The following is a 27,482-nucleotide window of genomic DNA, read 5'->3' on the forward strand; positions in this document are numbered from 1 at the left end:
AAGAACCGGTGTTGTCCATAGACACCTCCTAGTTCAGTGTTTCTCAACCTTCCCAATGCTGCAACCCCTTAATACAGTTGTGGTGACCCCATAACTGTAATTTTGCTATTATTATGAATTGTTATGTAAATATCTGATATGCAGGATATTTTGTTCACTGGACCAAATTTGGCACAAATACCCAATATGCCCAAATTTGAATACGGTGGGGTGGGGATGGGGGTTGATTCTGTCATTTGGGAGTTGTAGTTGCTGGAGTTTATAGTTCACCTACAATCAAAGAACATTCCAAACTCCACCAACAATGGAATTGAACCAAACTTGGCACATAGAACTCCCATGACAAACAGAAAATACTGGAAGGGTGTGGTGGGCATTGACCTTGAGTTTTGGAGTTGTAGTCCACCTACATCCAGAGAGCACTGTGGACTCAAACAATGACAGATCAGAACAAAACTTGGCATAAGCACTCAATATGTTGTAACGGTGGGGCCGTGGACCATATTTTCGTTCTTGCTGACCACTGGTGGTCCACATGGACCAGTGCTATACAGGAAACCTAAACAGTGGGACTCAATGCCAATTAAATGAATGTGTCTACTATACTGGAGAATCGATGCAGTTTGAAACTTTAACTTTCATGGCTCAAGGCTATTATGGCTTTCTAGCAATTGTAGTTTTATAAAGCCTTCAGCCTTCCCTGCCAAATATGCTGGTGCTTAACCAAACTAGAACTCCCAGGATTCCATAGCATTGAGCCATGGCTGTTGAAGTGGTATCCATTCCAGCTGTGAAGATGTGTCCACATTTCATTCACCAGGCTTTCTAGAGAAGAGTTCCTCCCCTAAAAATAACAAATCACTTTGTTTTCCCCCCTGTAACAAAGTGCCAATCTACTTTGACGGAAAGAAGAGGGAGGGAGAGGAAAGAATTGTGTGTGGGACAGAAAGCGGAAGTGAGGCCTAGGTGAGGCCTGCGAGGCGCATCCGGAGCAGGGCAATTTCCGGAAGTGACGTCGGCGCGTAGATCGGCGTCCGGCTCTCCGCCTGTGCCGGCAGCAGGAGGCGGCCATTTTCCAACCGAGCGGAGCAGCCGCTCCCGAGTCGCGTTAGTGGTCGAGGACGGGCCCGGAAGCCGAGAGGCCGCCGGGAGGGGTGCCTCCGAGGCCGGCCACCGGGCAAGATGTTTTCTTTCTCCACCACGGTGCAGCCTCAGGTAAAGACAGGCCCGGGGGTGGGCCCATTGCCTCGCACAGGAAGCCGCTCTATTGTCTAGGATAGTGAAGGCCCCTCAGGATGCCGAGCAGAGGAAGGAGAAGAAAGATAAGGGGGGGAGGAAGGAGGGAGGGAGCACGGCTCCATGCTAGGAAGTCACCCACACCGCTGAATAATTGTAATACTTCTTACTCCTCATACTCTTACTCTTATTATTATTATTATTTTAACTGCCATGGCTCCATGCTATGAAATCATTCACACAGCAGAGTAATTCTAATTCTAGTTACTCTTCTTACTACTATTACTATTATTACTATTATTTTAAGTGCCATGGTTCCATGCTATGAAATCATTCACACCACAGAATAATTCTAATTCTAGATACTCTTCTTACTATTATTGTTATTATTATTATTTTAACTGCCATGACTCCATGCTATGAAATCATTCACACCACAGAATAATTCTAATTCTAGTTACTCTTCTTACTATTATTGTTATTATTATTATCTTAACTGCCATGACTCCATGCTATGAAATCATTCACACCGCAGAATAATTCTAATTCTTTTTATTATTATTATTATTATTATTATTATTATGAACTTTATTTGTACCCCGCTAGCATCTCCCGAAGGACTCGATGCGGCTTACAAAGGCCAAGGCCTCAAAACACAACATAACAATACAAAAACCTAAAGCAAATTAAAAACAATTAAAGCAATATTAAACAACAGCCAATAAATAATACACCAAGACACAATAAAACTGGGCCGGGCCAGAGTAATGGGTACAGAATTAAAAGTGCTGATGTGACAGGTGATATGTAAGGATTATAGGATAAGTGCAGTGTTCGGCAATCTTAATTCTACTAAAGTGCTTTTGGGATTTATTATGGAGTTTTCCTATTCTGGGAAGGCACAGAATACTCTTCTTACTCTTCTTACTCTTATATCATTATTATTATTTTAACTGCCGTGACTTCATGCTATGAAATCATTCACACAGCAGAATAATTCTAATTCTTTTTGCTCTTCTTACTCTTCTTACTATTATTTTAAGTGCCATGGCTCCATGCTATGAAATCATTCACACCGCAGAATAATTCTAATACTTTTTACTCTTATTATTATTATTATTATTATTATCATTATCATTATTATTATTTTAACTGCCATGACTCCATGCTATGAACTCATTCACATAGCAGAATAATTCTAATTCTAGTTACTCTTCTTACTATTCTTACTATTATTTTAACTGCCATGACTCCATGCTATGAAATCATTCATACCGCGGAATAATTCTATTTACTCTTCTTACTATTATTGTTATTATTATTTTAACTGCCATGACTCCATGCTATGAAATCATTCACACCGCAGAATAAGTCTAATTCTTTTTACTCTTCTTACTGTTATTACTATTATTGTTATTATTATTTTAACTGCCATGATTCCATGCTATGAAATAATTCATATGGCAGAATAATTCGAATTCTTCCTCTTACTCTTTGTCTTACTATCATTATTGTTATTATTTTAACTGCAGTAGCTCCATGCTATGAAATCATTCACTCTGCAGAATAATTCTAATTCTTCTTCTTACTCTTCTTCTTAATATTATTATTGTTGATATTATTTTAACTGCCATGGCTCTATGCTATGAAATCATTCACACCGCAGAATAATTCTAATTCTTTTTACTCTTTTTACTCTTCTTACTGTTATTACTGTTATTATTATTATTATTATTATTATTATTTTAACTGCCATGATTCCATGCTATGAAATCATTCACTCTGCAGAATAATTCTAATTCTTCTTCTTACTCTTCTTAATATTATTATTGTTATTATTTTAACTGCCATGGCTCCATGCTATGAAATCATTCACACCGCAGAATAAGTCTAATTCTTTTTACTCTTCTTACTGTTATTACTATTATTGTTATTATTATTTTAACTGCCATGATTCCATGCTATGAAATAATTCATACGTCAGAATAATTCAAATTCTTCCTCTTACTCTTTGTCTTACTATCATTATTGTTATTATTTTAACTGCAGTAGCTCCATGCTATGAAATCATTCACTCTGCAGAATAATTCTAATTCTTCTTCTTACTCTTTTTCTTAATATTGTTATTGTTATTGTTTTAACTTCCATGGCTCCATGCTATGAAATCAATCACACGGCAGAATAATTCTAATTTTTTACTCTTCATACTATTATTATCTTTTCTTCCTATTATTATTATCATTATATGGCTCCATGCTATGAAATAATTCACATTGTAGCATTCTTATTTTTCTTCCTATTATTTTTATCATCATTATTATTACTATTACAATGATTTTAACTGCCAAGGCTCCAGGCTGTGAAATCATTCACATGGCAGAATTCTTCCTCCTCCTCCTCCTCCTATATTATTATTATTATTATTATTATTATTATTATTATTAAAATTACTATGTCTCATTGCTATGAAATCGTTCACACTACAAAAGTATTACAGTAGAGTCTCGCTTATCCAACATAAACGGGCTGGCAGAACATTGGATAAGCAAATTGTTGGTTAATGAGGGATTAAGGAAAAGGCTATTGAATGTCAAATTACGTTATGATTTTACAAATTAAGCACCAAAACCTCATGTTTTACAACAAATCGACAGAAAAAGCCGTTCAATACACAGCAACATTATGTAGTAATTACTTTATTTACAAATTTAGTACCAAAGCATTGCAATGCATTGAAATGGCTATGGATCTGGGCAGGAGGCAGACTACGTTGGATGAGCGAAGGTTGGATAAGTGAGACTCTACTGTATTATTGTTGTTATTCTTACTGCCATGGCTCCACACTACAGAATTATTATTAAGAATTATTTTATTTGTTACCTGCCTCTCCTCAAGCACAATTAAAATGCATACATGAAAGCAAGAAAATTAAAACACTTATCTTAAAAGATAGATATAACACCAAAGCACATTAAAATTAGAGTGAATGCAGTTTGACACTGCTTTAACTGCCAAGGCGCCTTGCTGTGGAATCATGGAGTTTTACAAGGTCTCTGCCGAGTAGTATTAAGGCAGTGGTTCTCGACCTGTAGCTCCCCTGATGTTTTGGCCTTCAACTCCCAGAAATTCTAACAACTGGTAAACTGACTGGGATTTCTGGGAGTTGTAGACCAAAACACGTGGAGACCCACAGGTTGAGAACCACTGTATTGAGGCCACACTAAACTACATCTCCCAGGATTCTGTAGCATTCAGCCATGACAGTCAAAAGTAGTGTCAAACTTCATCAATTCTCCAATGTAGATACACCTGAGGTTGGTTCAGACATTTGGCAGGGCAGTTAAGTATGCCAAAAGAGCCCCACTGGATCATCTTTTGACTTGTGGAGTATCTAGGAAAATTCCTTGAAACTCTGAGTTTGCTGATAAGGTTTGTTAGTTTACCTTATGCAATATGCTTGTAACCAGAAGTGTTTTGGATTTACTATATCTCCCAGAGTTTGAAATACCTGCATTGGCAAATGTAATAGGTTCACTTTAGAGTCAGCAGATGTCAGAAATTATTTGAACGCACACAACAACGGTGGAGACATCTCAGTATGGAGAATGCTCTTTGGACACTGAATCATGTAATCTCATGTAGTAGAGCGATGAGGAAATGAGCTGAAGGAGAGGGAAAAAAGCCACCATGAGTATCTGAAGGTTTTATCTATTTTAACTGTGCTTGAGGAGAGGCAAATAACAAATAATATCATTATTAACATCATCTTCAAGTATCTGAAGATACCAGTTGCTAGCTTTCTGAAAATAGTTGGCTTGAACAGTTAGACAGAAAGAACACACAACTCATACTGAATTCAAGATTGTAAATATGGATAGTGGGGAAAGTTTGTTGTGCTGTACAAACAGGGGTATTAGTTTCTGAGTTAGGCAGAAATGACAGATGTTTTTAAGTGTATAAAATGTATCCGTCTGATGTAGAAAACAAGTGCAGTACATTTTTGGACTTAGATTGAGTAAAATAAATACACTGAAGTTATTTTAAAATTATTTTTGTAAATTAAATGCATATGACTTGAGGGTGACTTTAATTTCATTTGCTGCATTTAAAAAATCTCTTTTAAGAGCATATGTTCTTATTGCTGCTACCCACCTTGCTGTCTGAGTGTTGCATATATTTAAAAGGCATTGTATATTATTCAAGATTAGAATTCCTTCATATGCTTTTAAAAGAGGAATGTTTTACTCAGTGGTTTTATATTACGATTTATATTAGGTCACAGTTCCTTTGAGTCATCTTATCAATGCCTTCCATTCACCCAAAAGTTTGGCACCATCATTCACTGCAACATCTAGCCAGTGTGTGCAAAAGGAAGCAGTGCCTGAATCTGATGTGCAGAATAGTGAGGTAAGAATTTTGGAAAATGTCATGTATTTATTTATGTTGCTGTATTATTTATCATGCTCACTTTTGTTTTTTCTCTTATGTTTTTTTTATTAAAGAGTGTTCTCAAATATAGCTGATTTAATATTACTGTATCTGAGACCACTGTATAACATTTTTGAAGTGTATAGTTGTTTTATAGGTAATCATTTATTTGCATGCAGTTGATTTAAAATGTTTACTCCATGGAAATAATTTTTAAAAATTGCTAATAAGTGGAGTTAAATTCTCTGCAACATGATTTTGTAAAGAAGAACATTTGAGGCTGTAATTCTGCTCACACTTGGAGTATGTCCTGTTAAACTCAGGGCCTATGGAGATTAAAGAATAACGCAGTGAGCCCTTCTTGATTGTGTGTTGTCGATGACAGGAATCACTGGGTTGCTATGAGTTTTCCAGGCTGTATGGCCATGTTCCAGAAACATTGTCTCTTGACGTTTCGCCTGCATCTATGGCAGACATTCTTAGAGGTTGTGAAACTTCACAACCTCTGAGGATGCCTGCTATAGATGCAGGTGAAACGCCAGGAGAGAATGCTTCTGGAACATAGCCATACAGTCCAGAAAACTCACAGCAACCCACTTCTTGATTATGTTAGTGTACCTTTTATGGCATAGATACGAATCATTTTTTCCTTACAGATGTTCCATAATGTTTCACTCCTGACTGTAGCTTCTGAGAGTTTTATTTTGGAAACATGCTGGGGACTGTAATAATTTCTGCCATTACTTTGTCGGATAATGGTCCTATACAAATCATGGCAGTCATGAAAAACCTGTGGCTTTTCAATTTTTATACTTTGTATTTGTAATCAATTTAGAAAAATGCTTGTGCTTGAATGTGGTAGGTCTTGCTTTCTTTTATATTTAAGCAAAATTGAGATGTCAGCATTATATTGGGGGAATATGGTTTAAATAACCATTTATAACAATTTTATATGGTTTAAATAACCATATAAATATGTGAACATACTGAACATGGGGATCAGAGGAATACAGTGAAAAAAATGTGTGATTTCCAGTTTGTTTTTATGCTTAGGAGAATTGTATTAGATTATGGGACTCAAAACAGTTGGACCTTACTTTCAGAATTACATATTGTTCTTTAAAAAATTGAATACTTCTATTTATTCTTTTTACAGCCAGTACTTAATCTACGAGACCTAGGACTTTCTGACTTGAAAGCTAGCCAGCTTGATGAACTAGTGGACAGGCTACTTCCTGGCTATTGTATAGAAAACAAAACCTCTTCACACTGGCAAACCTCTTATATATCTGCACAGTCCTTCTTTGAAAATAAGTATGGTACGTCTTAGGAAATTATATTGGCATACTGCATTAGTTAATTCACTTAATAAATTGAGTCATAGGCACACCACACCTTTGATACTCAGCTCCACTAGTGACCCAGAATTAATACTAGCGTTATTTATTTACGCGCGCACACACACACACATGTATGGTAGGCCCAGGGTGATGGGGTGGTAGATCATTCAGCGTACCACAATTCCTCATGCAAGATTGTAACCAACCAGGGTGTACATCCCCCCCCCCCCCCCGGTTTTCTGGGCATGAAAGCTTTTATAAATTGAGGCCTGGCTTCTCTTTCAGGCTACAAATTACTAACATAAGTAAATGTTGGTGAATATCCTTTCTATGGGCCAATATTTGATGACTTTTCAATGGTTTGCAGTTGCCCTTAGTCATGACTGTACTGTGTCTGGTTTTTTAGATTCTCATAGTATTATGTATTATGCCCCAATTTATAGTATTATGCCCCAATAGGGCTCAGTTGAAAGTTGAAATAGATCAGAGCAAACTGTACATTCAGAAGTGAACCAGATTGATTTTACATTTATCTGCATATAAATCTCTCACCTTATAATTTTTAATTTTGCTTTGTTCTGATTCAGATTTTCTGAGGCTCATTTTGATTTCATGTTTCAATCTTATAATATCTATAAAAATAATGACCTGACTTTTTAAGTTTGGTGCCTAAAAAATGAAATTGTGCTTTTTTATCATTTTCTAGGTTTTGAAGAAGTATTTAGCACCTTGCGTTCATCCTATCTATACAGACAGCATCCTAGCCCATTACAGAGTGTATGTTCAGATCTTCAGCGTTGGCCAGGTATGAAGAAAGAACTTTTGCAGTGGAACTCTGCTGATCACTTGAAGTCTCTGTGGCTTCAGGAGGTTGGGAGAACCTTTGGAGCAGTTCTTTGCTCCAAAGCTTCTCTTTGCTCTCCCTTCCTTTCATGGAGGGCTCTGTGAGGATATCAGTTCCTTTCATTTGCACAAGTTCAGTTATACCCAAACTCATAATATGGTTTTTCATACATTAATATACAGTATTATTAGACTAGTGTTTTAATTTTTAAAAACTTACAATATTTTATTTTCCATTATTCACAAGAGTAAAAAGTCATGCTTTTTAAAATTTCATTGTTTCTGGGAATGAGAGATTTTTGGAGCAGAATGAGTTATTGAAGCAGAGGCCAATTTTAGCCCATGCATTCCCACAACAGGTCAAAGTGCAACGTTTTCCTTCCCAAATTGCAGTTTGAAATTACTTCTTATTGCCTTTTCTGCATTGGGGGTGGGCAGGTGTTTAAACTTAATCTGAGTCTCATGTAGGCTTCAAGGGTTTTATGGAGCTGTTAAGGAAGTTTGAGGGCCATGAAAAAAAGTAAATGAGATCCCCAAGCTACTTTCCCCCATCTCTGCTTTAGAAGTTACTAAAGCTTATTTCCAATAGGATCAGTTAATGTAATGTTAAAATGGCAACTAAACCATCAGAGTTTTCTTTATTTCATAAATAACAAAATGTTCACAAAAATTTAAGGCCAAAAAGTTGGCATGTGAAACTAGCACCTTTCCAAGCAACAAGAGATACATGTCTCTGAATACAAGTTTGCGTTTTGAGTTTCTATATATTACGAAGAGTAGCAACTTTTTTATATATACACTTGATCCGTATGTGGTGAGAACATATATAGGAAAACAAATTTTAAGCCTTGTTTAAACAGCTCTTGTTTAAATAGAATCAGGTATGATTCAGTTACTGTTTCATTTTGTTATGTTACCTAGTGTTGGTTTCAGTCTTTTGACTGAAGTGACTGGGAGTTTGCTTCATTCAACATACAATCACTTATATGTGGGAAAATGTTAGAATTCCTTTAATAATTAGTGTACCAGAGATTCCAATAACTCCTTGGAGCATATTGAGAGGGATTTTGACATATATTCACAGTAGAAGCCTCTTCCCAGTGCACTGTCAGAACCTGCTTTGGAATCTGCTCAGTTTCCTATGTTGTTGCCAACATAGGAAAAATACTGCTTTTGGAACTATAGCCACAAACCAGCATGCAGCTAGTTATATAATGCATTGGATTCTTTTTTAAGTGCAGGATTCATCCATAAACCACTCAATATTTAAAACTTAAGATATATAACCATGGAAGAAACTGCTGAACACACATCTGCATCTTTTTAAAAAAATGCCAGATTTAAATATAACACATCTTTATATATGTTAAGTTTTCATTCAGTCTCGAGGCTTTAAGACTCTGAAATCAAGAGCAAGACGGCTGCAATCTACATCAGAGAGATTAACAGAAACAGAAACTGTAGCTCCCTCCTTTGTAAAGGTAAGCCTGAGAAACTTCTGTGTCCTGGTCATCTTTTCTGTCATTATAATGTATTCTAAAATGAGATAGAACAATTAAATAGTGTAAAATGGGCTTATACATCGACATGAGTTTGCAAACATAGTTATATAATTAAGAAATTGATGATAAAAAGAATAGATTATGGGAGAAATTACATCAGACATATTCCTTTGATAATGTACTCAAGCAGAGGGTATTCAGTATATCTTACTATAGGTGGCACAGCAGGTTAAACTGCTGAGCTGCTGAACTTGCTGACTGAAATGTTGGCATTTCAGTCAGCTGAATTTGCTGACTGAAATCCAAGGAGTGGGGTGAGCTCCCTCTGTGAGCCCCAGCTTCTCCCAGCCTCGCAGTTTGAAAGCATGCAAATATGAATAGATCAATAGGTACCGTTTCTATGGGAAGATAACGGCGCTCCATGCAGTCATGCTGGCCACATGACCTAGAAGGCTTCTAGACTTAATGTCAAGGGGAAACGTTTACCTTTACTATAGGAGAAGTCCCTCTGAAATATGTACATAATTACCTGTGAAATTAGCATCATCTAAAATTTTAATTACTTAATTACCTGTTCTAAGCATTTTCTTATCTAACAGATAAGAATGTCCTGTGTTTCAATAGTTGAGATTTGGACACAGTACTAGGATTATTTGTGCCAGTCAGCGGTTTGAATGAACAGTGCTCCATTACATTTTTGGGCAAAGTAATGTATTTCATTGTTCGTATAAGAATTGATTGCTACATCAGTTTTTTCAATCCCATTCTTAGGGACTTCTACTGAGAGATAGAGGATCTGAAGTTGAAAGTTTAGAGAAACTGATGAAAACAAAAAACATACCTGAAGCTCATCAAGATGCCTTTAAAACTGGGTTTGCAGAGGGTTTTCTGAAAGCACAAGCACTTACACAACGGACAAATGGTTAGTTGGTCCTATTTTTAAGCTTATTTATAGTGTAAATGAAAAAATAAAATTACTTGGGGAATTTACTTTCTTTGTCGTCTTTCCCCTTCAGTTAAATATATAGTAGTAATTATATACTCCCTTTATTGTTTTCATAATTTTACAGTTCTTCCATTATTTAATCCTTTAGTTTGGTATCTTTATCATCCAGGAAATTTATCTTACTGGATTTCTTGTTTTCTTCTTCAGATTCCTTAAGACGAACGCGTCTATTTCTGCTCATTCTGCTGCTGCTTGGTATTTATGGTTTGTCAAAAACCCCATTTTTATCTGGTAAAGGCTCCTTTTCTGATACTGGTTTGTTAAATGTTCATTTTTCTGAATCCTTCACTTCTATTTGCATTTTTCTATCAGATGTGATCATTTTGATTTCAATTAAGATTACAAATTGAAAAAAAACAATAAGATAATAATTTTCTCAGTATATGCTACCCCATGGGAGAGATCTAGCACTTTACTTTTTTGAAACCAGTAATAATTGAAAAGAATATATCTTTAGATCAAATACATCTCATGCTGGATGCAGTTCTTCAGTACAATACCCTTAGCAGTTTAAATAGTGTTGCAATGTCAAGCCTTTTCCCAAAGCTTGACATTGCAAATTCATTCAGCTTCTTGTTGTTGTTGTTCATTCGTTCAGTCGTCTCCGACTCTTCGTGACCTCATGGACCAGCCCACGCCAGAGCTCCCTGTCGGCCGTCACCACCCCCAGCTCCCTCAAGGTCAGTCCAGTCACTTCAAGGATGCCATCCATCCATCTTGCCCTGGGTCGGCCCCTCTTCCTTTTGCCTTCCACTTTCCCCAGCATAATTGTCTTCTCTAGGCTTTCCTGTCTCCTCATGATGTGGCCAAAGTACTTCAACTTTGTCTCTAGTATCTTTCCCTCCAGTGAGCAGTCGGGCTTTATTTCCTGGAGGATGGACTGGTTGGATCTTCTCGCAGTCCAAGGCACTCTCAGAACTTTCCTCCAGCACCACAGTTCAAAAGCATCGATCTTCCTTCGCTCAGCCTTCCCTAAGGTCCAGCTCTCACATCCGTAGGTGACTACAGGGAATACCATGGCTTTGACTAGGCGGATCTTTGTTGCCAGTCTGATGTCTCTACTCTTTACTATTTTATCAAGATTGGACATTGCTCTCCTCCCAAGAAGTAAGCGTCTTCTGATTTCCTGGCCACAGTCTGCATCTGCAGTAATCTTTGCACCTAGAAATACAAAGTCTGTCACGGCCTCCACGGTTTCTCCCTCTATTTTCCAGTTATCAATCATTCTTGTTGCCATAATCTTGGTTTTTTTGACGTTTAGCTGCAACCCGGCTTTTGCGCTTTCTTCTTTCACCTTGATTAGAAGGCTCCTCAGCTCCTCCTCGCTTTCGGCCATCAGAGTGGTGTCATCTGCATATCTGAGGTTGTTAATGTTTCTTCCAGCAATTTTCACCCCAGCTTTGCATTCATCCAGCCCCGCACATCGCATGATGTGTTCTGCATACAAGTTAAAAAGGTTGGGTGAGAGTATGCAGCCTTGCCGTACGCCTTTCCCAATCTTGAACCAGTCTGTTGTTCCGTGGTCAGTTCTGACTGTTGCGACTTGGTCCTTGTACAGATTCCTCAGGAGAGAGACAAGGTGGCTTGGGATGCCCATCTCACCAAGAACTTGCCACAATTTATTATGATCCACATAGTCAAAGGCTTTAGAATAGTCAATGAAGCAGAAGTAGATGTTTTTCTGAAACTCCCTGCCTTTCTCCATTATCCAGCGGATATTGGCAATCTGGTCTCTCGTTCCTCTACCTTTTCTAAACCCAGCTTGAACATCTGGCAACTCTCGCTCCATGTCTTGCTGGAGTCTTCCTTGCAGGATCTTGAGCATTACCTTACTGGCATGAGAAATAAGGGCCACTGTACGGAAGTTGGAGCAGTCTTTCGCATTTCCCTTTTTTGGTATGGGGATATAAGTTGATTTTTTCCAGTCTGATGGCCATTCTTGTGTTTTCCATATTTGCTGGCAAATGGCATGCATCACCTTGACAGCATCATCTTTTAAGATTTTAAACAGTTCAGCTGGGATCCCGTCGTCTCCTGCTGCCTTGTTGTTAGCAATGCTTTTTAAGGCCCATTCAACCTCACTCCTCAGGATGTCTGGTTCTAATTCATTCACCACACCGTCAAAACTATCCTCAATATTATTATCCTTCCTATACAGATCTTCTGTATAGTCTCGCCACCTTCTCTTGATCTCTTCAGCTTCTGTTAGGTCCCTGCCATCTTTGTTTTTTATCATACCAATTTTTGCCTGAAATTTACCTCCAATGTTTCTAATTTTCTGGAAGAGGTCTCTTGTCCTTCCTATTCTGTTGTCTTCTTCCACTTCCATGCATTGCTTATTTAAAAATAGTTCCTTATCTCTTCTGGCTAACCTCTGGAATTGCGCATTTAACTGGGCATATCTCCCCTTATCCCTGTTTCCTTTTGCTTTCCTCCTTTCTTGGGCTACTTCCAGTGTCTCAGCAGACAACCATTTTGCCTTCTTGGTTTTCTTTTTCTTTGGAACGTACTTTGTTGCCGCCTCCTGAACAATGTCGCGGACTTCTGTCCATAGTTCTTCTGGGACTCTGTTTACTAAATCTAGTCCTTCAAATCTGTTCTTCACTTCCACTGTATATTCGCTAGGAATGTTAGTGAGATCATATCTAACTGGTCTGTGTATTTTCCCTGATCTCTTTAGTTTTATTCTAAATTGGGCAATAAGAAGTTCGTGATCTGAGCTACAGTCAGCCCCAGGTCTTGTTTTCACCGACTGGATGGATGTCCGCCACCTTTGGCTGCAAAGGATGTAGTCAATCTGATTTCGGTGTTGACCGTCTGGTGAGGTCCATGTGTAAAGCCGTCTTTTAGGTTGTTGGAAGAGAGTATTCGTTATACACAGCGAGTTTTCCTGGCAAAATTCTATCAGCCTGCGTCCCGCTTCATTTTGTTCTCCCAGACCATGCTTGCCTGTGATCCCTGTTGTCATTTGACTTCCCACCTTGGCATTCCAGTCTCCTGTAATGAAAATAATGTCTCTTTTTGGTGTATTATCCAGTAGTTCCTGCAGATCCTCATAGAACTGATCTACTTCTGCTTCTTCAGCAGCTGTGGTTGGGGCGTATATTTGGATCACTGTAATGTTGAAAGGCTTTCCTTGCACTCGAATTGAGATCATTCTGTCATTTTTTGGGTTGTATCCAAGCACTGCTTTAGCGAATTTCTTATTAATTATGAAGGCTACTCCATTTCTTCGATGTTCCTCTTGTCCGCAGTAGTAGATCTGGTGGTCATCTGATGTGAAGTGGCCCATTCCAGTCCATTTCAGTTCGCTGACCCCCAGAATGTCTATCTTTAGTCTTGACATCTCACCAATAACAACATCCAATTTGCCCTGGCTCATAGATCTTACATTCCAGGTTCCTATGGTGTGTTGATCTTTAGAGCATCGGATTCGTCGTTCACCTCCAGTACCGTCGGCCGCTAGCCTTCCTTTCGGCTTTGAGCTAGCTGCGTCATCACATCTGGGGCTAGTTGAACTTATCCTCTGCTCCTCCCCAGTAGCATTTTGGCCATCTTCCGACCTGGGAGTCCCATCTTCCAATGGCATACCGACATATCTCTGTTTGTACTGGTCCATTTAGTTTTCTTGGCAAGGATACTGGAGTGGTTTGCCATTGCCTTCCCCAGGGATCACGCTTGGTCTGACCTCTCTGCCACAACCGTCCCGTCTTGGGTGGCCCTTCACGGTTTCGCTCATGACATCATTGAGGTGCTCAAGCTCCAGCGCCCCGACAAGGCGGTGATCCTTTGCTGGAGCTTCTTAGGTTATGTCAATATGTGTATGACAGTTTGGACTGTGAAGCAAGAGTGTCTTAATATATAGGCATTATCATTGTACTTTTCATTATAATCAGCCCAAATATTTGTCATCTTCACATCAAAAAGTGCACTCACCAGGAGAGGAGGTGCACAGGTGGTATTTATACAGAATTTATAAGATGTTTGCAGAAGTAAACTCCTTTGTGTTGGTCTTTACACATGATAAATGGCTAAAAACTGTATAGATCATGGGGAAACAAAAGTTTTATTTAGTTGCAGCTTGTTTCATTTGTGAGACCAGTTTATAATCAATTGAGCAGTTATGGGAACCTCAAATAAGAGAGAAGTACAGCTACAATACATGCTGTTTAAAATGGTTTATTTGTACATTGATCGGCAACATATTGTTAAGGGGTAAAAGTATTAGGACAATTAATGTTGGCATAAGTCTGTCTAAATAGTAATTTCAGTGCTTACTTTGCCAACAGTACGTTTTCGAACAACATCTGGGCTTGATGCAGCAGTAGACCCTATTCAGATGAAGAATGTCACCTTTGAACATGTCAAAGGGGTGAGTTTAAATGTTTGATGTCTCGTTCAGGGGGAATAGGCAGCTGTGAAAGGCTAAAAAACCACTTTATTTACCCAGGAGATGCTGGAGGGCCTTACCTAATGTATATGTGTAGGATCCAGCATGCTGTAGTGTTTTAAGCTCTTGACTATGACTGTTGAGACCAGAATTTGTGATCAACCAAGTGTAAGTTCACCTTAGAGTCAGAAATCACTAGAAATTACACAACAATAATACCAAATTTATTAATTAAAATGACACCATTTGCCCTCAAATGCCTCTAAGAGACAACATGTTATTTTTTTGCATTCTGGCCAAATGAAAGTTTATCCCAATTCTCTGGTTGCATGCAGTGGAGAAATCCACAAAGTACTGGGTTATATCTTCTAATCTTTGAAGCCAGCACAAGAAGATGTATCACAGTTCTTCATGGATTGCTATTCTGCACAGCCAAAAATGAATATTCACAGTGAGTACAGACACCTAATTGCTTTTCACTTTCACTTCTCATATTAGTTACCATTCAATCCCTGCTGATTTTAACAAAAAACAGATGATAGAAAAAATTCTATAAATAAATTTTAGACTTTCAAAAAAATAAAGATCTGTTGCTTCGTTTATACTAGAAGAGACTGCTGGTTTGTTTTCCTTTTAAATTGTTTAAACATTAGCTTATACAAGGTCAAAGTTGGCGTTTCATTTCTTGTTTTTAGAAGTGTAACCTGAGATTGAGTATAATAATCCCTTTGTAGTTCTGGGGGCTTTATACAATGTGTACTTTTGTTTTGGAACTCATTTTGCAGTATGCTTTGACACTGAATAATTATGTGTGCTTAATTTATTATATGTTAGAAACAAAGATAAATTTATACTTATATACAGAGTGCTTTGGATGCTCAGAGCAAAAGACTAGTTAAAGTACATCACAGGGCTTTGTATTTCCTAAGAAAAGGTCAAGTAGCATTGCTCTGCATCTTTCAAGGTTATAGCCAAAGAAAATTATTGTGGACCTTCATTGTATTCTTTAAATTTCTGATACTGTTCATTAATAAATATATCTTTTTATTTAACTGAACATAGGTTGAAGAAGCTAAGCAAGAGTTACAAGAAGTTGTAGAATTCTTGAAAAATCCTCAGAAATTTACTGTACTGGGAGGTAAACTTCCTAAAGGCAAGTGAACTTTTGGCTATTGGCAAGTTGCTTGATGGGAATGTTCAACCCTTTGTCTTCTTTGAGCCCATTGAGGCAACAAATATTTGGGAAGTGTGGCACTTATTTGTGTTTTGGAACTTGTGTTTAGTTCACCAATTTTGCTTTGTTGTTGACCATGTCACAAAGTTAAAAAAATCTAAATAAAATGATATTTTAACTGTTTGCTGATAATATTTTTCTCTGTTTCAAGTAATTTTAACTTTTATATACATCCTATTCGTAAGCCAAGCTGAAATGGGCTGTTATGTGGTTTCCCATAAGGTGCCATTCTATTTCCAGTGATCTTTAATATTTACAACAGCTAAATCAGCTGTCTCAATGTAAGACACACAAATGAAGACCTATCTCTTCCTGCAGACCTAGCCAGCCAGTCGAAAGCATGAATGTTATACTCCTGTCTTGTGTTTTGGCCTTTGTCCTGTGTAATTAATGTATATATTTTCAGAAATGTTTTGAGGCGTATATTTTGCAGAACTGCATTTTTATATGTGTGTTTGTAGAATTTTTATAGTATTTGTGTTTTGATTGTGTTGACGCTCGCCTCAAGCCATGGGGAGAGGCGGGTAAGAAATAATAATAGTAATAGTAATAGTAATAATAACAATAATGTCCAAAGAGCAATTGTTTTCATTTATCTAAAAGAAAAAATCCAAAACATGCTGCAAACATAATCTGATGTATTTTGGTTTCTATGTCTTTATTTTTCCAGGTATTCTGTTGGTGGGACCCCCTGGTACTGGCAAAACCCTTCTTGCCAGAGCTGTGGCAGGAGAAGCTGACGTTCCTTTTTATTATGCATCTGGGTCTGAATTTGATGAGATGTTTGTTGGTGTGGGAGCCAGTCGTATCAGAAATCTGTTTAGTAAGTTCAGCTTAGCTTTCTCTTAATTTGTTTTTTTCCCCTATTAGGAGTATTGACAGGCACATCTAAATGGTTTGTGCATTTTAGCTGAAAAAATGTTATCAAATTTTGTGTCTAAGTAATACTTGATATGTCTCACAGAACATTTTTTTTCGATGTCTGTATTATATGAAGACTTTGAATTCTGTTTGACCACTTGCAATCTGAAATAGATTTTCCAATCCAGAGTGAGCTGCATATCTTTTGAAAAAGTAGCAATAATGGCCATTTTTCTTCTTTGAAAATTTGTTCTTTTTGGAAAAAATATGATAAAAAGCTCATGAATCTCACTGAAAACATGAAGAGCGTGAACTACTGTACTGCAGCATTAAAAACTAACCTGACATCTTTCTTATTAGGGGAAGCCAAAGCCAATGCACCTTGTGTTATATTCATTGATGAACTAGATTCTGTTGGTGGCAAAAGAATAGAGTCTCCAATGCATCCGTACTCAAGACAGACTATAAATCAACTTCTTGCTGAAATGGATGGGTAAGTAGTCATTTTCTTTCAATGTGGTGTTCATTATGTTATAATTGGATAAAACAAAAACATGGGTCTTAGTGTATTTCCTTAGATGGGAATAATGTGAAACCAGATACGTTCCTTAGGAAGGGAGTATTTCAGCATTTAGGGCCAATCCATACGAGTAATCTCTCCAGATTTGTCAGTGTTCAGGGCAAAATTCCACCCAAATACAAGCAGTCCCCGAATTACAAACATCCAACTTACAAACAACTCACAAACAAGAATGGTGGTGAGACAACATGAAGTGAGAGAAGTCTAACCCTCGGAAGAGAAATGTATGCCTGAAAGAGTTAACATGGGGAAAAGTTGTCTCAACTGAAGCTTTCTCACCAATCCTTACTTCCACAACAAGCCATTTTTTTTTCAAAATCCAATTATCACACAGACAGGAAATGAGGTGAAATCTTCTGAACTTCTGAACAGGGGCACAGATTGCAAAACAAACTCCACAGGGGTCTTCAGCCTTACCTATGCTATCCAAAGCTAAAAAATTACATATTTTTGGCTGGAGTTACACTTTAAAAATGTACCTTTCCGACTTAAAGTGTCAACTTAAGAACAAACCTACAGACCTAGGGCCCTTCTACACTGCCATATAATCCAGGAAAGAAGGAAGCAACTGGATTATATGAGTCTACACTGTCATATAATCAAATTCAAATCAGATAATATGAAATTTATATGCCAGAGTAGAAGGAGGTCCTGTTTTGTTCATAACTTGGGGACTTTAGAAGACAGTAGTAATTGCTTCTTGAGCATCATAGTCCAAAAACCTAATTTCTTCCACTTTTTAAAACTTTAACTATATGACTATTGTTTCTAAGTGTTTGTGTTCGTCCTTCCTTGCTGGCTTCACCCACTTGGTTAAGAGCCCCAATATAGAATAACTCAAGCAATGTTCTCCTGTTTTTTTTTGTTTTGTTTTTTTTAGCTTTAAACCTAATGAAGGCGTCATCATCATTGGTGCAACAAACTTCCCCGAAGCATTAGATAAGTATGTGTGTGTGCGTATATATGCATAAAATGTAACTTCGCTTGGGTTGATTTTGTGCATATATGATTTTGAAAATGTTGAGCAATAACACAGGTGCATGAATAATGGAAAGGACTTACTAATACTCTCTGCTCATGGTTTTATGATCTTTGAAGGCAGCGCTAAAAGCAACTACCCACACTAGCCGCTTTGGGTCTCTTAAGAGAGGAAAGTAAGATAAAAACAAATAAAATAATAGCCTGCTTGATCGAGAAGAGTAATATTAGATGCATGACGTTGGCTAAAAGTTATGAGCTAGAGCAGGCATGGGCAAACTTTTTGTGTTTTGAACTTTAATTCCCACAATTCCTAACAAACTACCGGCTGTTAGGAATTGTGGGAGTTGAAGTCTAAAATCCTTGGAGGGCCGAAGTTTGCCTATGCCTGGGCTAGAGCTTGTTTGAACTAACCATTAGTTGACATTAGGAATATATCAGCTGAGTATGTGTGATGTGCTTTACCAATCACATTCTTTCTTCTCTATTTAATAAATTCTTCTAAATCTGCTAGGTAATGATTTTAAATATGCTCTATGATTCACAAGAATTGTTTTTCTTCCCCAATTAGTGCTTTAATACGTCCTGGTCGTTTTGATATGCAAGTTACAGTTCCTAGGCCAGATGTTAGGGGCCGAACAGAAATTCTGAAATGGTACCTCAACAAAATAAAGTATGATGAGTGTAAGTATAAATATACTGTATATACTTTGTGAGATGAAGATTCTTATAATTCCTGGCAACATGGGCAATAAATGCATATAGATTTCATAATTGAAGCTCAGGACATTTTCAGTGTTATGTTATAAAAGTAATCAATTCATGCAGGTCTGAAGCCTTGCATCCTCCAGATGATTCCGGTTGCATCTCCCATAAACCTTTACCATTGTTACTAGGAGGAAACTACAGTTTAAAACTTCCAGAGCAACAAAGTTTCTTTGCTCCTAAGTTTAGCCTAGGACTTTGTATGAGTACTCATAAATACATGTATCATAGATAGAATAATGTAATTTCATTCTTTTCTTATACTTTGCATAAATTCATAACTGCTATGTCTCTTGTATTGGCATATTGTTGCTGCTTTCATAGACTAGCTTGGGTTGCTAGTGGAAGAAACTATTTTTCCCATTTAAATAGTTCCTATCTCAACTTCATCCTTGGTTCTCTAGAATTCCATTTTATGATTATATTGTCAATAAAGTAATGTATTTTCACTTGGAATGAAATGGTATAATACGTGCAGCTTTGCGTTTACTGTGCATTCTCATCCGGGAGACTATTATTTGTGTTGATGTAGAACTTCATAATTAAGTTTTCATGTCTTCCTATTCGTACAGCTCTTGATCCAGAAATCATTGCCAGAGGTACAGTAGGATTTTCTGGAGCCGAACTGGAAAACCTTGTGAACCAAGCTGCATTAAAAGCTGCAGTAGATGGAAAAGATATGGTTACAATGAAAGAGCTAGAATTTTCAAAGGACAAAATTCTTATGGGTAGGTTTTCTTCCTATGGTAAACAAAGCTTAACTGTGATACTGACTTTGATAAGACACCGACAGGTACTTTAAAATACGATGTCTCCCTTTATCAAGGAAGATATTTTATATGGCTTTTGAGAACAACTAGTTTTGGGTTCATAAGGCAGAACTTCCGTTCATACACATTTTAATCCCAAATTGGCATTTTATTGTAGTAGGTAATATTAAGTGTGTTAAACGTTTGGTCTTTATTATTGAAAAATGGGGCAGGAATATATCAGCTGCTCCCTGTACCAAATAATTTTTACAGTTCTTTAGCGCTAAGGCATTAAAATCTATACCTAGTTGCTCATCCTCTTGATTGGTGTTTACATGTATGCCCAACTTCTTTCTGTTCTGATGAGTATTTTGGTTGTCTACTATTTTCCTTTCTTGACATTTTAATACCTTGCTAATTATATACAGTCTGTTTTTTTTTCTTTTTAGATTGCATTTTTAAAAAAATTAGTGTGGATTTTCTTGGAATATCCATAGTCAAAATAGTTATCTAAGATTATAACTATAAACATTAATACAAATTGCTATGTATCCATCAGATAAAAATTTCATCCAGCTCACAGCAAGTGTAGATTATTACCTATAAATCCCTATATGCTTCAGGTCCAACCTATCTTCAAGACCGCATCTCTTATGAACCAGTATAGGCCTTGAGATCTGCTGGAGAGGCCCTTCTCACAGTCCCACCACTGTCACAGGTGCAGTTGGTGAGGACAAAAGAGAGGGCCCTTCCTAGAGAGATTGGATTAGCCCCAAATCTCCAAACCTTCAGTTTGAGCCTAAAAACATGGCCTTTGATCTGGAGTAATATACTATGGGCATGTGATGATGTCAACCATTATTATTCAGTACTTCAGTTGATGTTTGAAGAAACTCAATGACTCACAGATATGGCGGTGTTTTAGAAATTTTATTTTTTTAAAATTTTATCAATGGACATCCATGGTTTGTATTCAGTCAAATTGTGTATTGTTTTGATGATATGTAATTCTATTTTATGTGTAGTACCTTGAGTGCTTCGTTAGCCACCCTGAGTCCCTTCGGGGAGATGGTGGAAGGGTACAAATAAATTATTATTATTATTATTATTATTATTATTATTATTATGTATTAAATTCTACATGAGTTAGAAAATATTATCTAATGCCCCATGAACAGAGTTTACATGCCATGAAATTCTATTTGCGGAGTTGACAAGGTTTTAAAGTGGATGTTTATTTTCAAATTCAAACATAACATCTATCATAAAGTGGTGTAATAAGACTTTATTTGTATTCTGCCCTATCTCCCCAGGGGGACTCAGATGGATTCCAGCAAACAAAAAACAGAAACAAACATTTGGTGGGCAACACTGGTATAAACACAAATACATACCTTTTAAAAGAGCTCTTGGAAGTAAGAGCGGCTGCCCAGGGTTCTTTGGAACATGAAGGCCCAGCTTAACCTCTCTTTTGAGGCTAGTTATTTCAATGGATTTCAAATTATAAGCATTGGAACCAGTATGAATAGGTTTAGTTTGACAACTCATAAAGTAATAGTGAATTAAGTGACTGTTACGCCCAGTCTGCCAAAAGGCACCATAAGGGAAGGCAGACAGGAAGCTTGGGGCAACCTTGAGAATATGCAGATGTGTAATAAAATAAAATAAAATCTAAACATGGAACCTCAAAAGACTCTAATTAAATGCTAAAAATAATCCTGGCTTTAAGACAGTGGGAAAAACCTGAAATTTAATATGAAGCAAGTGAAAAGGAATATTTATTTATTTATTTCCACTATTTCTACCCCATCTCTCCTCTACCCCCGAAGGGGGACTCAGGACGGCTCACATTTGGCAACGATTCTATGTCGCTACATATAAACAACTATAATAATACAACAACAATTAAAATACATAAAACATTAATTAAAACAGTACATTAAGCATTAATTAAAACAATAATACAGAATATTCTTGAAGACCGTTTGCCTGCTTGCTAGAACCTTGACATATGTACAGTACAGGCAACACTTTTTTGCACGCTTCATTGATAAATGGTAACTTTTTGTGTTACGTTTTTTGCTTTTCCTTGATTTCAGGCCCAGAGCGTAGAAGTGTAGAAATTGATGATAAAAATAAAACAATTACAGCCTACCATGAATCAGGACATGCCATCATTGCATATTATACGAAAGATGCAATGCCGATTAACAAAGCCACAATTATGCCACGAGGACCAACACTTGGACATGTGAGGATTTTGAATGATAGAGAAAACCTACTTTTGCATTAATGTTTGGTCAATAGACAGCTTCTGATTATTGAGAAAAATTCTCAAAACTAATATTGTGTATGTCATTTTAAAATGCCACAGCATAAAGTAATCATTGGGAGTTCGGTATTTTTCCCTTCCAACTTTAAAAGTTACTGTAAGCAGTAGGCTCGTGTTAGCTTAGGCATGGGCAAACCTTGGCTCTCCAGGTGTATTGGAACAATACAGAGCACTTGCTGGCTGAATCCAACCTGCCATGTCATTTTATGTGGCCCTCTAGATGCTGGACAACAATGCTTGTATTCTTCATCATTTGACATGATTATAGCTGATGGAAGATGTGATACAGTAACATCTGGAAGGCTGCAGCTTGTTCTGCTTAAGATAGTGGGGTTTGAATTTAGATACAAAGCTTGTTGATAGGATGTCTGAAGTTAAAATGTCTTTTAATCTTTCCCCAACCTCGGAGCCACAAAGGTTGTTGAGTTGCAGTTCCCATTATCCTTAGTCTGCATGGCAGATATGTATCCATGGATTCTCCATCCATGAGTTTAACAGTCCTTTGAAGGCAAGCATAATGTTGATGTGCCCTCGTAAAAATGAATTTGACACCCTGATATAATGGAAGACTAGGGAAGGATACATGGGATGGCTAGTAGTTGTTTGGCTCATTGCTCACTGGGGGGCAGCCTCTGCTCATTTCACATTGCATTACATGGCCTACGACAATTCCAGTTAAAATCCAAGAATTTTGATGCCCCTTGATACTGCAGAAATGCCAGGTATTCACTTTTTTGACAGCAGGTTCAGCCAGTAGCCTATTGCCGTAAGTCTCAGAGCAGCGAGGCAAGGGGTATCTTCTGTCCTTAACTGCTATTTCAAACTCAGTAGGAGTGGTAAATATCTAATGTGTTTTGCAAACACTAATATCTTGTCATGCAATTTCTTATTAAAGGTGTCTTTACTGCCAGAAAATGATAGATGGAGTGAAACTAGATCTCAGCTTCTTGCACAGATGGATGTTAGCATGGGAGGAAGAGTGGCAGAAGAGCTCATATTTGGAGGTGATCACATCACAACAGGTCAGTAGAAATCAAAAGGATATTATCTGAGGTCATTGTATCAGTTTTTATGTATAATGTAACTTCATGACCAGAATTATTTTTTTTCTGCTCTTTTCAATAGGGGCGTCTAGTGATTTTGATAATGCTACTAAAATAGCAAAGCTCATGGTGACTAAATTTGGAATGAGTGAGAAGGTGAGATTGCATTTAAAAATAAATGCCTTCCTCATGTTCAGGATGGTGAAAGATTAAACTGCCAAAGAACTGACATGTGTTTTGTGACTTCACTCGATCCTTTTCTTTCAATTATCAGCTTGGTGTCATGACCTACACAGATACTGGCAAACTCAGCCCTGAAACCCAGTCCGCAATTGAACAGGAAGTAAGGACACTTTTAAAGGTAAAAATTCTTGTTCTCTTATTCATGAAGTATAACTGTTTGGTTTGAATGACTTTTAACATGAACAGCTAGTTTTATCTCTTCACTTCATTTAGTGGTAAATCTACTGTGTGGCTATCTTCCTTATGGTAAAAACATTTGTTTACTGGAACCATCTTAATAATTTGGGTGATTGGCACTCTGCTGTTAACAGTAGTCCTTTTGTCCCAAACACATATGATGTTGTGCCTTATTTTCATTCCATCCCTTGTCTTGATATGCTCTTAGAATTCATTTACAGTATATAAATGCCCCTGGTGGCGCAGCGGGTTAAATTGCAGAGCTGCTGAACTTGCTGACTGAAAGTTTGGCAGTTCGAATACAGGAAGCGGGGTGAGTTCCTGCTGTTAGGCCCAACTTCTGCCAACCTAGCAGTTCAAAAACATGCAAATGTGAGTAGATCAATAGGTACCACTCCGGCGGGAAAGTAATGGTGCTCTATGCAGGCATGCTGGCCACATGACCTTGGAGGTGTGTACGGACAATGCCAGCCCTTTGGCTTAGAAATGGAGATGAGCACTACCCCCCGAAGGTGGACATGACTAGACTTAATGTCAAGTTTCCATTTACATAATGAGATGTTTCCATTTACTATGTAAATGTATATGTATAGGAATAAAGCCCAACTAAAAATATCAGTTTGTCTCCAATGGAGATTCTGGAAACAGTTTTAGTATACATTTTCTAGTTTCCATATTTATTTTAATTGTTTAATTTACTTTTAACAGGACTCTTATGAACGTGCAAAGCATATATTGAAGACCCATTCAAAGGAACACAAGAATTTAGCAGAAGCATTGCTGACATATGAGACTCTGGATGCCAAAGAAATTCAGATTGTTCTAGAGGGGAAAAAACTAGAAGTGAGATGATAACTTAACTCATCAAGCATCCTGGCGACTTCCAAGAATGCTGTAATCTCCTTGTGAAGTGTAGCTTTCTCTTCTTTCTGATACGTGTGATAATAATCACATTTCTTAAGGGAAAAACCAATTTGTCTTGTGAGCTTTTGTTACATTTTATTGATTTTTGTCTTCTTGGAAAGAAACACAAGGAGAAAATGACGTTCCCACAGAAATAGATGTCAGATCTCAGGGTTGAATCTAGCTTGTTTGGAAACCTCATGTAATGAACCTTAATAGTATGTTCTTAATATTAAGCTTCCCTGGTTAATTATTCCATGTGGACTGGGAGCGTAGCTGCTTTCTATATTCCATCATGGAGCATAAGAGTATTGATGACAACTGGCCATAATGACCTCTAATATCGGAGTTAATAGGTACCCAAGTTACCCAGGGAACATAAGCAAGGAGGGTTTGTAGGTGAGCTTCCCAGAGGCATTTCACCACTATTGTGCAAAAAGCACGCTGGATTAATTGCTCTGATCCAGCATTGCTTCAGTGTCCTTAGTCTTGAAAAATCTTTAAATGCGACAGTGGAGTGTACTTCTGAAATTTACAAAAGATGAAATAATGTATTTAGCAGGTCAGATAATATCTGGAAAGTTGGGGAGAGACATCACTGTACCAGAATTACTTTCCCATCCCTCTCCTTCATACCTATGCCAAGATGTTAGAATCCTTTGAACAGAGTCGGAGGGCAGAGAGGTGTAATAGAATTTATCTTACAGATGCCTTCCATTCATGTGAATATAACTTAATATTGAGGTGGGTGGGATTGAGAAGAAGAGATGTGTATCAAAGCTGAGAAGAACTACACTGTCGCCTCAGAGGCAGTATTGGGGGAGATGTTTCCATTTTTTTTTAGAGATACGGGGTGTGCTGCTGCAGTCCCTTGCTACTGTCCATACTATTATAGGTTTTTTTAAAAAATAAAAAAAGATGTTGTGGCTGCTTGAGGTTTTATCAATTTTCTCACTGGAAAGATGTCGATCAGTTAAAGAACATTTGGGATGACTTTTCAGTTTGGGTCATCTTCCCTCTGAGTTTGAAGTCTTCAGTTTCTTTGGCACACATTATAAGCACATGCTACCAAAATGCTTTAGGTAAAAAGTGTCCTCCAAAACAGATATGGACAAGTGCCAAAGGGTCTGGGGCTCATAGCCTCTGCTTTCCTCCAATACTGTATCATTTCATTTTCCAAAACTGAATTTGAATTTGGTTATTTCTGAGGTGGGGGGGGGGGGGTTCTTGGGGCCCCAGAAAGTGAGGAATACAGATTAAGGGAAAGGTATGCAACTCTCCATGTTGGGATAACACAGCAGTTAGGGACAAAGGCTTTCGTGGCCAGAATCACTGGGTTGTAAACTGTTTCAGCTGTATGGTCATGTTCCAGAAGCATTCTCTCCTGATGTTTCACCTGCATCTATGGCAGGCATCTTCAGAGGTTGTGAGGTCTGAGACCTCATAGTCACTGGGGATGCCTGCCATAGATGCAGGCAAAATGTCAGGAGATAATGCTTCTGGAACATGGCTATACAGCCCGAAACACTTTACAACAACCCAATTAGGGAAAACTTCAGAGAGGCCTTGACCAGCTGCTCTGTTTCCTTCTTGTAGTATAATGTTGAAATTGCATATAAGTCAAAATATCTTTCTTCCTCAAAACTTTTGTTAGATGTCTGGTCATGAGTGGATTTCATTTTCCAAAAATTGAACTCCAGCACTTCTCATTTATAGGAAGGTTTTTTTTGTTATTCTTTTTTGAAAAGTGCATTGTGATCCACGATGAAAAAATATAATGGGTAATGTTATTTTTGGAATTGGTAGCAAATCTTAATTACAGCAAAACCAATTTCAATTCGAATTTTATTTCTTGCTTTTTTCATCCAGTCAACTTGGGATCACATGGAAGGACCTCAAGAGCATTGTTTAAACAGAGTACCAAACTACTATGCTGAAAGGTTATAAATGTATTCTTTTTTAGTAGCACACCAGAAAAGATGAGCAATTGCAGCAACCTTGGCGCTTCCTATATTTTTGAATAAAGCTTTGTTTTAAATATGCAGAATGCTTTCTCTCTTTTTTGCAATTGTAAATTGCTTTAGCTCTGATTTCCCTCTTATGTAAACTGAGGTGTATAAAACATATCTTAAACTTGTAAATAAATTTGAGAGTTAAGCCAGTGTGTACGTTTTTAATGAATTGTTTTTAATTAGGAGGAATTTTATCTGGTCCCACTCACTTTGCTAAGAATCTGAATGTATCCACTACGACCCTACACAATTGAAATTACATTCCTGGCTAAATAGAAGTTTCTCATTATTGTTTTATGCAATGTTTGGCCCTGGTCTTTTGTCTTTGCTCACAAATAGAGGAGTGGAAATAGCAGCCTTGAGGGAAAGTTGAGAATATTTATTGCCCTGACTTGAGTGGAAGGATGTAGACACAAATGACATGCTATTAAATAGATAGACAGGGTCCTATTTGGTATTTTCAAGGCAAATAACCATATATTTGGATCGGAAGTAGGTGCTTTTAGCATGCTGACAAGATTTGTTATCTAAAGCTTTGGTTCTCAACCTGTGGGTCCCCAGATGTTTTGGCCTTCAACTCCCAGAATTCTAACAGCTGGTAAACTGACTGGGATTTCTGGGAGTTGTTGGCCAAAACACCCGGGGACCCACAGGTTGAGATCCACTGATCTGAAGGGTATTCGTTGCAGTCTCAGTTATTTTATCTAGGCCAAAAAGACTGATTAAAATATATAACTGTGTTGAATGGTTAGGGAAGAGTTATTAAAAAGATAAAATTGTAAATTCTTCAGAAGCATAAAACACGGCATTTTAATATATCAACTAACTATTGGCACAACTGGTCGACACTCCTTCGAGAG

At 37.5% G+C, this 27,482-nt stretch overlaps 1 protein-coding gene across 2 annotated transcripts; it reads left to right on the plus strand.

Annotated features, from left to right (window-relative positions):
- The first annotated feature begins 1,028 nt into the window (after window positions 1-1,028).
- YME1L1 (YME1 like 1 ATPase) lies at window positions 1,029-26,767 on the plus strand. Of its 2 annotated transcripts, none has more exons than XM_060782454.2 (19): window positions 1,029-1,215; window positions 5,512-5,643; window positions 6,821-6,983; window positions 7,711-7,809; window positions 9,219-9,328; window positions 10,121-10,271; window positions 10,503-10,610; window positions 14,645-14,727; window positions 15,808-15,898; window positions 16,650-16,802; window positions 17,201-17,333; window positions 18,301-18,363; window positions 18,970-19,082; window positions 19,736-19,891; window positions 22,012-22,163; window positions 23,140-23,266; window positions 23,370-23,443; window positions 23,562-23,648; window positions 24,416-26,767. In XM_060782454.2, the coding sequence occupies exons 1-19, from the start codon at window positions 1,183-1,185 to the stop codon at window positions 24,557-24,559; spliced, it is 2,172 nt and encodes a 723-aa protein (XP_060638437.1). In that variant the 5' UTR covers window positions 1,029-1,182; the 3' UTR covers window positions 24,560-26,767. The 2 variants fall into 2 exon arrangements, with proteins under 2 accessions (XP_060638437.1, XP_060638438.1); XM_060782455.2 differs by having other exon boundaries at window positions 10,503-10,586.
- Window positions 26,768-27,482: the final 715 nt, after the last annotated feature.

This window comes from Anolis sagrei, chromosome 6, assembly GCF_037176765.1.
Source record: "Anolis sagrei isolate rAnoSag1 chromosome 6, rAnoSag1.mat, whole genome shotgun sequence".
NCBI lineage: Eukaryota > Metazoa > Chordata > Lepidosauria > Squamata > Dactyloidae > Anolis > Anolis sagrei.

What these genes read in the sequence shown, in the direction of transcription:
- YME1L1 (XM_060782454.2), top strand. Translation starts at nt 1,183, where the DNA reads ATGTTTTCTTTCTCCACCACGGTGCAGCCTCAG. An exon ending in AGATCTTCAGCGTTGGCCAG is followed by an intron (nt 7,810 to 9,218) that starts GTATGAAGAAAG and finishes ATATATGTTAAG; the next exon opens with TTTTCATTCAGTCTCGAGGC. An exon ending in TCGTATCAGAAATCTGTTTA is followed by an intron (nt 16,803 to 17,200) that starts GTAAGTTCAGCT and finishes CTTTCTTATTAG; the next exon opens with GGGAAGCCAAAGCCAATGCA.